General features: G+C 41.0%; 1 protein-coding gene across 2 annotated transcripts in view; it reads right to left on the minus strand.

Moving 5' to 3' along the window:
* Positions 1-8499, minus strand: part of MRTFA (myocardin related transcription factor A) — a 100702-nt gene extending 92203 nt beyond the window's left edge. The window contains exon 1 of one of the 2 annotated variants that reach the window (XM_019660585.1): positions 8158-8499. In XM_019660585.1, coding sequence (XP_019516130.1) covers positions 8158-8203 — 46 coding nt within the window. In that variant the 5' untranslated portion in view covers positions 8204-8499. Of the gene's footprint in view, positions 1-2771; positions 2791-8157 lie in introns of those variants that run through there. The other variant, XM_019660588.1, reaches the window with a different exon arrangement.
* Between the last annotated feature and the right edge of the window lie 3145 nt (positions 8500-11644).

Consider the following 11644-nt stretch of genomic DNA (forward strand, 5'->3'; position numbering starts at 1 on the left):
AGAGGTTAAGAATTTGCCCAAGGTCACACAATGAATTAGTGGCAGAGCTAAGAAACTTGCGTTCCAAAGTCCATGCTCTTAAACCTTACATCTATCTACACTTCTCAAACTTTTTGATGTCAGGACTTCTTTACCCTCTAACAGTCACTGAGGACTTCAAAACGCTAATGCAGTGGTTCTCAACCTGTGGGTCGCGATGCCTTTGGGGGTCGAATGACCCTTTCACAGGGGTCGCCTAAGACCATCGGAAAACACATATTTTCGATGGTCTTAGGAACCGAGACACGGCTTCTCTATCCGTCTCCAGGCGGGTCCACCCACAGGCAGATACGCCCACATACGAGTACCCGGCTTCAAGACAAAATTTCATTTATTTGTAATTAGAAATAAATATTTCACAATATATAATTACATATTGTTTTTGTGATTAATCACTATGCTTTAATTATGCTCAATTTGTAACAATGAAAATACATCCTGCGCATCAGGTATTTACATTATGATTCGTACCAGTAGCAAAGTTACAGTTATAGAGTAGCAACGAAAATAATTTTATGGTTGGGGGTCACCACAACATGAGGAACTATAATAAGGGGTCGCGGCATTAGGAACGTCTCAACCTTCCCTCTGCGCTAATGTATAACCCACTTATTTATGTGGGTTATCCATATCAGTATTTATCATGTAAGAAATTAAAATTGAAGCCATTTAAAATATTTGTTATTTCTTTTTTAAAAAAAGCAATAAACCCACATGTTAACATAAGTAACATATTTTTATTAAAAAATACAATTATTTTCCAAAAAAAAACATTAAAAAGAGTACCATATTTTAGTATTTTTGCAAATCTCATGTATAATTTACTAAAAGTCAGCTGTATTTTCACATATGATACAGCATTCAATCTGTTGAGATATCGTACATCATCATGTACCTCTGGAAAACTACATTGCACACTCTTGAGAAGACAAGAGTAAAAAAGGCAAATAACATTTTAGTATAAATATATAAAACGTCTTCATGTCGCACCCACTGAAAAGGTATAGGGACGCCCAGGGGTGCCCAGACCACACTTTGGGAACCACTGCTCTAGTTAGTGCAGTGCACATGATACCAAAAATAACAGCTGAAAGACATGGTCTCAGAACATACTTGCCTGAAACATATTCCATTTTTTGGTAAATCATTTCTTCAAGAATTATTAAGTGCATCAGTGTGCCAGGAAACACAGCAGAAAACAAGAGAGAAAAATACCTCACTTTGAGGTATTAATATTCTAGTAGGGAGAAAGAGCAGTAACCAGTAAACAAACAAACAAATCATGTACTCTGTCAGATACGTGGTATGAAGAAAAATAAAAGCAGGATTTTAAAAGAATAGGGTGCGGGCCGGCCAAGTGGCGCGTTGGTTAAGAGTTGGCTTGGGACACCAGCTCTGAGCAGCAGGACCCCGATTCGGATCCCACATGAGGGCCAGTGACGCTGCACCCTCTACAGCTAAGATGGTGAACAACAGCTCGACCTGGAGCTGGGCTGCCATGAGTCTCCGGCAACGGCGTGGGCTGCAGTGGGGCTGGCCGGCAGCGAGCATGAGCTTTTATGAGGTTTCGTGAGCTGCCGTGAGTGGCCATCCAATGGCCGGCGAGTGACCGCCTCACCTGGGAAGAGCGCAATGATAATACCAACATGGGCCAGTGAAGCAATGTCCTCCACAATTAGACTGCAGAACAAAAGGACAGCAACTTGTCTGTTCCTCTCCCCCAATAAAACCTTTTAAAAAAAAGAAAGAACAGGGTGGGTCAGGGAAGGCCCAACTGGGACAGTGGCATTTGAACAAACACCTGAAGGAGGTGAGGGAGCAAGTCCGCCCAGCAAAAAGGGCTCCCCGTAGAAGGAAGAGCAAGTCCACGAGCCCTGAAACAGGAGCGTTCCCTGAGGTGTGCGGGGACACGAAGAGGGCCCCGGCTGGAGCAGAGTAAGCAAGGGGACAGGAGGAGTTACAGTCCAGAGCAGACCAGGGAGGACCCCACAGGCATTGGACGGACTTGGGCTTTTCTGTGAATGAGAACCACCGGCAGGTTCTGAGTGAGGAGGGAAACGATCCAACTTTCGTTTAAATGAACATGAGTAGTGGGCCGGCTGAGTGGCTCAGTTGGTTAAGAGCTCGCTCAAGAGTTTGAGCTCTGAGCAACAGCGGTTCGAGTCCCGGCCAGAGATGAGCAGTCGCTGAGCTGCCAACAGGTGGCAGTATGGCTCAGCTAAAATAAATAAATAAATAAAATAAACGAACATGAGTAGTGACTACCATGAGATTAAGAATGCCCAAGACCCCCTGACACTGTGAGCTCAGCCTGATACTGTCATGTAGCTTGTTGAGAGCAAGGCAGAGAAAATTGTGTTTTGTTGTTGATGGCAGAGTGGGGGATTTTAGTATTTTTTTTCCTTGTTATTATAAAGAAAATCCTTTCAAAAATAATGCATGTGGTAATCATAAAAATGAAGTTCCAAGAAAAACAAGACTGTATAAGACTCATCTTTATTTAATTTGGCACCGTTCTAATAAAGCTAAAACTGTGGTTCATGGTCTTGACAGCTTGCCTCATCCAAAAGGAAACAAGAGGGAGGAATAAAAGATAGAGACAGACAGATGAACTCAAATTCCTTTGATCTGGGTCCTAACTCTAAGGGGATCCCAGATAAATCAATGAGTCAGAGAAAGGGGAGTAAGATGTAATCCAGAATACTGATGACAACAGCTGTCTGTCTGCCTACCTGTCTTCTGAGATCATCATCAAGATATGAGATCATCACCCAGTCCAAAGAAGGCAGGGCAAGATGGAGGTCCACAAGAGAGCCACAGGGCCTCTGACTCCAATTCTCAGGGGCAGGAAGTGAAAACCCAGGCACTGCTTTTTATCTCTATCTCTTAAGATGTGAGTCAATGTGAGTAGTGACAGAAACCTGCAATGGAAAAACCCAAGAAAAACCAGGATCCTGGGGAAAATTATAAACAATCTCATACATCAAAGGTCTCTGATGGTTTCTTTGTAAGTATGTTATAGCAGAAAAAGCACTGCCATGGGATAGGGAAATAAATTCTCCTTCCATCTCTGCCACTAATTAATTATGTGACTTCAGGAAATTAACCTCGATGAGTCTATTTCCCTATCTTAAATAAAGGAGAGAACAAAACAATGCCTATGGTTTCCTCCAAGTTCTAAAATCCCTTGAATATAAACAAAAGCATGCTTTTTTTTTAAAGCCCACACTAATATTTAGTGTATTGGGAGATCAGAAAGGTAGGTATTGCTGAAGGTTCTAGAGTTTTTCACTAGCTCTACAGACCCCTGAGTAATGTGAACATAAACATAAAAACATAAGCTCTTCCTTAAAGAGCTAACATGTTACCAAAAGGGGCAGAATATGTCTGCCCACCATCTTACTTCAACCTTATTATTCTGAATTACTACTCCCCTCTCTCCAATCCATACTAGTATAAAATATACAGTTCAGACGAAAACTGTAACGATCAGAGAACTAGAAGTTAAAGAAATATGCAGGGGGCTGGCCGAGTGGCACATTGGTTAAGAACTGGCTTGGGATGCCAGAGGGCCCCGGTTCGGATCCCACATATGAGGGCCAGTGACACTGCCCTCTACAGCTAAGATGCTGAACAACAGCTCGACCTGGAGCTGGGCTGCTGTGAGTCACCGGCGATGGCGTGGGCTGCAGTCCCCTGCTGCAGTGGGCTGCCATAAGCTACCATGTGTAGCCGGCAGCCAGCGTGAGCGGCCAGCAGCCCCCGTGAACGGCTGTCCAGAAGCGGCGACTGATCTGCCTCGCCCGGGAAGAGCGCAATGATGGTGCCAGCTTGGGCCAGTGAAGCAACATCCTCCACAACTAGACTGAAGAACAAAACGACAGCAACTTGTCTGTTCCCCTTCCCCTGATTCCCCAGCACTGTTCCCCTCCCCCAGTTCCCCAATAAAATCTTAAAAAAAAAAAAAAGAAATATGCAGGGATTAAGTATATAGACATCAAGGGATGAGAGAATGGACTAAGAAAACACTTTAAAATTATTAATAAAAGGTAGCATTGCATGTGGTACAAACAAGATTCAAAAGGTATATACAGTTAAAAGCAAGCAAACAAAACCGTTTTCTAAGGGATAAACTAAAGAGGGCACTTAGAGGACTTCAGTGTCTACTGTGCTCTATTTCTTAGGTTGATAATGTGTCCATGGGTTTCTATCCTGTATTCATTGCTGTAATACATACTCTGTATATTCTTTTGCATTTATGGGGTAGTCCATAATCATAATAAACTTAAAACAGAACTCAATTGTTTTGTGGAACAAAAAGTCTCTTCTACCCCAGTCGCCCAGCTCTCCATCCCCCTTCTCTGAGGTAGTCACTGTTCCTAGTTCCTTACGCTCCTTCCAGAGATGGCCTATACACAGACAAGCTTGTGGGGGAAGGGTGTGGGTAGAGTGGGTGTGTCTGGGTGCAGTGTGGGTGAGTGGGTGGGTGTTCACACATATGTGCACACCAGACAGAAACGACAAACTGACTCCCTAACTGTGCCTCATCAAGATCAGGTGTGTGTCATGGGACCAAAGCATACCTAGGGAACTGCTTCAATCCTTTTCTCCACAAGGGAACTCTGTCCCACTATTGGACAGTTATAAACTAGTAAGAAGACTGCACTGGCTAAATGCTGGGCCAGGGCTGCCCAGTCACAGCCTTATGTACTTGCTGTCAAGACCTGAGCCCCAGCAGTGCTCTGTTCTGAAATACACCAGATCAGTATGGGGCCCCAATATTCCCCCTTAGTCTTAATTTAGTTTCAGAAATCCCAAATGTCCCTCTGAGATCATTAGTTTCCTAATCACAATGATATAGATAGGTTTCCATAGTGGTGAGGGATGCTTCCACCCTCTAATTGCGGCTGATCAGAACACTTAGGCTTAGCAATGCACATCACAGGGAGGCAGACATCCTGAGACGTGAAAGAATTTCAGTTTGAAAGTCATGCTTTGAACAGCACCTGCTTCGGACAGGATTGGCTAAGATACAGAATGGTGGTTAGAGGATTCATTTCTTAATGCAAAACAGATATCAAAATACTTTGATAAAACCCTGATTTGAAAGGCTTATGCCTATTTATTAGGGGAAGTGTGCCAAATCAGGTTTCTTCAGTCATTTAAAAAAAAAAAAAAACAAACTTACTGAGGGTCTACATGTGCCAACGTCAGGATCCAACATATAGGTGAATATATTGCCTTTGAGAAGCTAATAACCTAATTAGGGAGGCAGGTAGAAATGATACTTAGTCTGCATTGCAAAAGTGGCTCTGCAGGAACAGAGAGGAAGAAGGGCTGACTACCGAGAGGTTTCACAGAAAGGCAATCTGAATGGGATCTCAAAGGGTCAGGAAGAGACCACCAGCCGCAAGCAGGATGGAAGTCTTTACATGAAAGTATGCCTCACCCAAATCTCCAAGCTCCAAATACTAAATGAAAACTGTTAATAAGTATACAGTGTACCCTGGAACTTCGCTATAATAGTCAGTATCCTAAAATTTAATTTATGGTAAACACTTCGCATCTTGAATCTTGTCTAAAGGGGTCTGATACTTTAAAAATCTCATTGAACAGTAGTTCTACCGATAAAACATATATTCATGGAGGTCTAAATATTTTATTGCTAGAAAGCCTATGGCTCACATAGTCTAAAATGTCTTGACTTTTTAAAAGAATGGTTGGCTTTTAGTTTACTAGGGCTTCATAACAGATGCTTTTTAATTTCCTATCATAAATATAGCTGTCGGGCTGGCCAAGAGGCGTGTTGGTTAAGAGTTGGCTTGGGACACCAGCTCTGAGCAGCAGGACCCCGGTTCGGATCCCACATGAGGGCCAGTGATACTGCGCCCTCTACAGCTAAAATAGATGGTGAACAACAGCTCGACCTGGAGCTGGGCTGCTGTGAGTCACCAGTGACGGCATAGGCTGCAGTGGAGCTGCAGTGGGCTCCTGTAAGCTACCATGAGCAGCCAGCAGTCAACATGAGCTACCAAGAGCCGCCGTGAGAGGCCATCCAGTGACCGGCGACCGATCTGCCTCACCCAGCAAGAGTGCAATGATAATACCAACATGGGCCAGTGAAGTGACATTCTCCACAACTAAACTGAAGAACAAAAGGACAGCAACTTGTCTGTTCGTTCCCCTTCCCTGATTCCTCAATGCTGTTCCCCTCCCCCAATTCCCCAATAAAATCTTTTTTAAAAAATTTTAGAAAATAAATAAATAAATAAATAAAGCTGTCATATTACTGTCCCAATCCATAATTGCTTCTGAAGGTCACAGCTTCAGAAGAAAACAGTAACGATTTCACAGAACCAACACATCAAAGTTTTTTAACATTTAGGAATCACAAGTGTTGGAGAAACCAGTTTGCTATTACTCCTTCCTACACCCAGTTTCTCTACTTTTACACACACAGGCAAAAGAAAGAGGCCCATGTGCATGCTGTTCTCTGTAGACTGTTCATTCTACCTGAATCCAACACCCTTGTCAATTTCATCCATCCTTGTCTTACATACTATTATCCTTTGAAAATTTTATGAAGGAGTTGGTCCAACAGATGGGTGGCTAGCCCTGCCCAACATATGTTGTAGGAAAAACAGCTCTTAGACAAGACAAGAAAGAATTGCTAAGTCCCTTTCCCTTATCAGGCTGAGAACAGTGAGACCCCCTTAGGGGAAAGCAAATTATCTTTTAACCTTTATTAAGAAAAGCTACTGGACTGAGATGATCTGTAAGAAACAAGGTGATCAAAGAAGGGAGAGGGAGTTCCAAGGCTAACATCGACTCCCTGAGATAAAAATATGCTCTTGCCTGCAGACAGCAGAGAACTAGACTACAGAGAGAAAAAAATAACCTGAGTCAGTAGAACTGGGAGCTGTTTCATTACAGACAGATGGGAAACATTCAGATAAGCACACTATCTTGTTTAGAACACAGAGCTCAACGGACGGGGGTGGGGGGGGAGGGGGGGGCGAACCTGGAACACATAGCATACATGAACAAAAAAACTGAATAAATGACTAATCGTAGTCTTATTTGAAAAACCAGAAAGAACAGAACAGCAGCAATCTTTCCTCTTTGCCCCTTACCTGTCCATAAAGCTTAACCTGATAGCATCTGATCCTGTCTTCAGATGGATATCTGCCTTTCAACATACTATCTAAGCGCTCCCCAAGGAGAACAGTAAGACCAATTCTGCCAGAGACAGTATCTGCCAGAACTAAGGAGTCTCATTCTCTTTTGAGTGAAGGCCAGTGGATGGGAAGAGGTCCCCAAATGCCATTTGTATGAATCTTTCAAGATATGCTGTGAAACAGGAAAACACTACAGACTACATTTTAGCTGAAATCTAAAAATAACAAAAGAACATTCCCTATTTTTAGATATCTAACTTTCAAGTTTAAAAACATGAAAAGTAAAAGAAACCATTAAAAACAAACTGGAATTATAAAATGTTTTAAAAGATACTTTTGTATTGGGAAAACTGATTTTAAAGACAGAATTTCAAAAATCCTGCGTTCTTTCTGTTCTGCCTCCTTGCTCAAACTTTCCCATCTCCAAAAGTTAGAGTCTCGATCCTATGTGTTATCAAGAGCATTTCCAAAGACCCAAAAGATGATCTAGAAAGGAAGTTATACCACAAAAGAGCAAGCACAGCTAAGGAAAACTTATTTAATATACTCTCACAAAAAGACATAAAAATAGCGCTTAAAGACAATAATGTATAAAATCGCAAAAGCATTTAATTATCTTACATTAAAAACAATGCCACAGATAATAAAATAATTGATTAAACAAAAATAGATATTTTCTCCCACGTAGGTCACCTCACTGAACAGTCTTAAGGTCAGTAAACATCTAATTCAAAGCTATCACTGAATAACTAGAATTTGCAATAAAAAAAACCTTAATATTTTTACAATAAAAAACTGAAAATGCAGTACATTTTCTGGACCATTTATATGTACCCCCATCTACCTTCCTCCCCATCTCCATTCAATCCTAGTACAAATATGCCCAACCTTTTTTAAAGAAACCTATGATAAACAGAATTTGCAGGAAATAAGGAATTACCGGACTGTACGGCCATCATTAACATCTCAGGTTCCAGTAGAGTCATAACAGATTCTTCTCAGAAACAACAGCACACAAATAAAATGAAAAAATTCTAAGTTGCAGAAGAAAGATGTTGTCTTCAGGGGCTACCGAAACTTTTCATAAATTCAGCCTCATGCCTTATGCTCAAATCTGGCTGTGAGGGCTCACTCCCTTTCTCAGCGCCGTTATCAGTTTACCCTTCAGCAAAGTGAAGATGGCACAGACTTGAATTACTGCCGACAGGAAACCAAAAAGCTCTCAAGTTAAAACATATGAAGTGTGGTTAGAACAGGGAGTGAGCGCCTCCCCTTGCTATTCATATCTGAGGGGAGGAGAAATGCAGAAAGAGGCCTTCAGAAAACCAATCGACTGCTTTTTCTTTTCCTCTTTTTTCAAGAAGAGAAGATGAGGTTTTTGTTCAAAACCTGAGTGGGAAGGAACTCTGCCGCTAATGCAGCTTAGAGCAACAGATTAAACACAGTCCCAACAACTCAATCTTGTGAAATAAACGGCCCAATTACTGGCCCATTAATAGGAGGCAGGGGTGAGGATTAGGCACACAGAAACGTATACATACAAATAAATGTGTATGGTGAATTCATTTTCTGAAAAAGAGTTCCCCGCAGCTTTTTCATCTGTGGTATTTATAGATAACAGGCTAAGGAAGTTGAATATTTAACTACAGAAGCTCAACTATTTCTCCACCCCCACTCCAATTAAAATATCTGTTTCAAAAAGTCATCTGAATACATTCCAAAGCTGTAATCTGTCTTTCGGATCTGCCAATCCCCTATAAGAGCCTCTGACTTGCTCCTATGTGAGGCACGTGATCTGTGAATACACAGCTTACTGATGTTATTTGACTTTTCTAAAATGCTTATGATCTTGCTGGATGTACAGAACACATAAGGAGACAGTTCCAATATATAAAAATTTCCCTTTCCTGATAAAGAAACTTTACTTCTTCGTCTACTGGCACAGAGCAGGAGTTTCTGAATAAGAAGGAACATGGGCATTTTACCTTCCACGCAAAAACAAAAACAAACCAAAATCCTTTCAAATTAAACAATTTTCACTTACGCAAAATTAAAAGCCCATTCATTCCCTTCACAGTCCCTTTTACTAATAGATATTAATAAGAACATTTAGGTGCTTTTTAACATATTTAATTGACTTTTAAATAGCTGAAAACTAGAAATCCATGCGTAGTATGTTTACCTAGAATTCTTCCATCTTTCTGGTGAAACATCACCCTGTATCTTGAAAGTCTGCTGCTGCAAACAGCCCAGCAAATGACTGAATGCTTACAGAGTTGGACAAATGATAAATGAAGTGCTAAGGCCCCTTAAAAGAGAAAATAGTCTCAGAATGATTGAGGGCAATGTTTTCTTATTAGAAAAGGGAAAGCAATGCAAATTTGGGGTGGCAGAGATTCTGTGGAGGAGAGAAAAACTTTCTCACTCCAAGAACATCATGTTTAAAAGAAAAGCCAGAGAAGCCCTATATAGAACTGTGGGAATGACTCAACAGGCAACAACAGAGTGGCAGCCAGTGTGGGCTACATGCTGCTCTGGGAAGACAGAAACATTCTCACTGGACCCTTCTGGCAACCAAGCTCTCAAACTGTCTTAAAAAAAAAAAGGGGGCGGGGGTGGTAAATTTCAACTTCCAGACTATGTGATAGTCTGGTCAGAGGTTAGCAACTAAAGGAAAAGCATCCCCAAAAGGCTGAGTCATTCCTTTGTCCCTATGTGGGCTGTACAATTTGCTGTGTGAGGATTTTTCAAATGAAACAAGTTCTCACAGTTCTGTACTTACAGCAAAATAAATACAAATTATAAGATTCCTGCCCAGAAGATGGCAGGAAGGGCAGAGGGCTGTTTCCCTCTGGCCAAAACTCTCTTTGCTGTATAAGAGTGCTCGGAAGGCCATAAATATATTCCAGCCCTACAGAGAAACTGACAGTCATATGGTGGTAGACACAGTAACACATCACATTTCAACTGACTTAACTTTTTCACAGTAATTCCACACCCATTATCTATCTCATCTCATTTCGGATAAAATGAGCTAAAGGAAAGAAAAACAACTTATAAAACAAAAATCTAAAAAATTAATCCTAAAAAAAAGAAAATAGGAAACAACAAGCAATATAATCTTTGCGTGCTAAGATTTTGCATTTACCCCCAAAGAGTATCAGCGTGGTAACAGACTCACTGTGAAAACTGGCTTTAAGAGAGGCATCACAGTTCTAAAAGTTTGAACTCCAATGGCAGCCTTAGTTCCACTATTTTTTGTGCAAATTAGCAAAATTTCAAAGAAAGAGAACTCAAGTAAACGTGAACGTGTCTGCACAAATGAACATGATTTTCAAGTTAACAGCTCCAACGGAATGAAGGGTCGTGGTCTTGATTTCCAATAAAAGAAAAGTTCTTTCACTTTTAATCATAATTCTAGCTAATCAACACAAATTTAGTATGATCTACAGTCTCTATAAATCCACTCAAAAGGGACCTGATAACTGCAGGATATCAATATGGTTTATTCACAGTTTTCCCACCCCACACCTCCTCCCCAAAGGCCTGTGATGTTCATAATCAAGAGGAACTTGACAAGTTCTTATCCTACTTGACCTTCCCACATACCTGTCATAGTTTCCATACTCTTCTGAAAACTTCCTATCTCCTTGATTTTCTTAAAAATCCTATTTTCCTAACTCTGACCTTTCCTCTCAGAATCCTAAGTGGCTCCTCTTTCTCTGCCCCTCACAGGAGCACCTCTTTCCTTGTTTACATACTCTCCCCTGGGCAATCTTATCCTTTCTTTTAAAAATTTTTTTAATTAAAATTTATTGGGGTGACAATGGTTAGTAAAATTACATAGGCTTCAAGTGTATAATTCAGTAATACATCATCTATATATCACATTGTATGTTCACCACCAGAGTCAGTTCTTCCATCACCATATATTTGACCCCCACTTACCCTCTGGTAACCACTAAACTATTATCTGTGTCTATGAATTTTTGTTTCTTTGTCTTATTCCTTTGCTGCTTCAGTTTTTTTTTTTTAGCTGAGCCATCCTGCCATCTGTTGGCAGCTCAGCTCGGCTTGGGCCAGGACTCGAACCGCTGTTGCTCAGAGCTCAAACTCTTGAGCGAGCTCTTAACCAACTGAGCCACTCAGCCGGCCTTGCTGCTTCAGTTTTATATCCCACATATCAGTGAAATCATATGGTTCTCGACTTTTTCTGACTTATTTCATTTAGCATAATAATCTCAAGATCCATCCATGTTGTCGCAAATGGCACTATTTCATCTTTTCTTATAGCAGAGTAGTATTCCATTGTGTATATATACCACATATTCTTTATCCAATCATCTATCGAAGGACACTTTGGTTGTTTCCATGTCTTGGCCACTGTAAATAAAGCTGCAATGAACATCGGAGCACATACAAGTATA

Source organism: Hipposideros armiger, unplaced genomic scaffold (genome assembly GCF_001890085.2).
Source record: "Hipposideros armiger isolate ML-2016 unplaced genomic scaffold, ASM189008v1 scaffold_321, whole genome shotgun sequence".
NCBI classification, from domain to species: domain Eukaryota; kingdom Metazoa; phylum Chordata; class Mammalia; order Chiroptera; family Hipposideridae; genus Hipposideros; species Hipposideros armiger.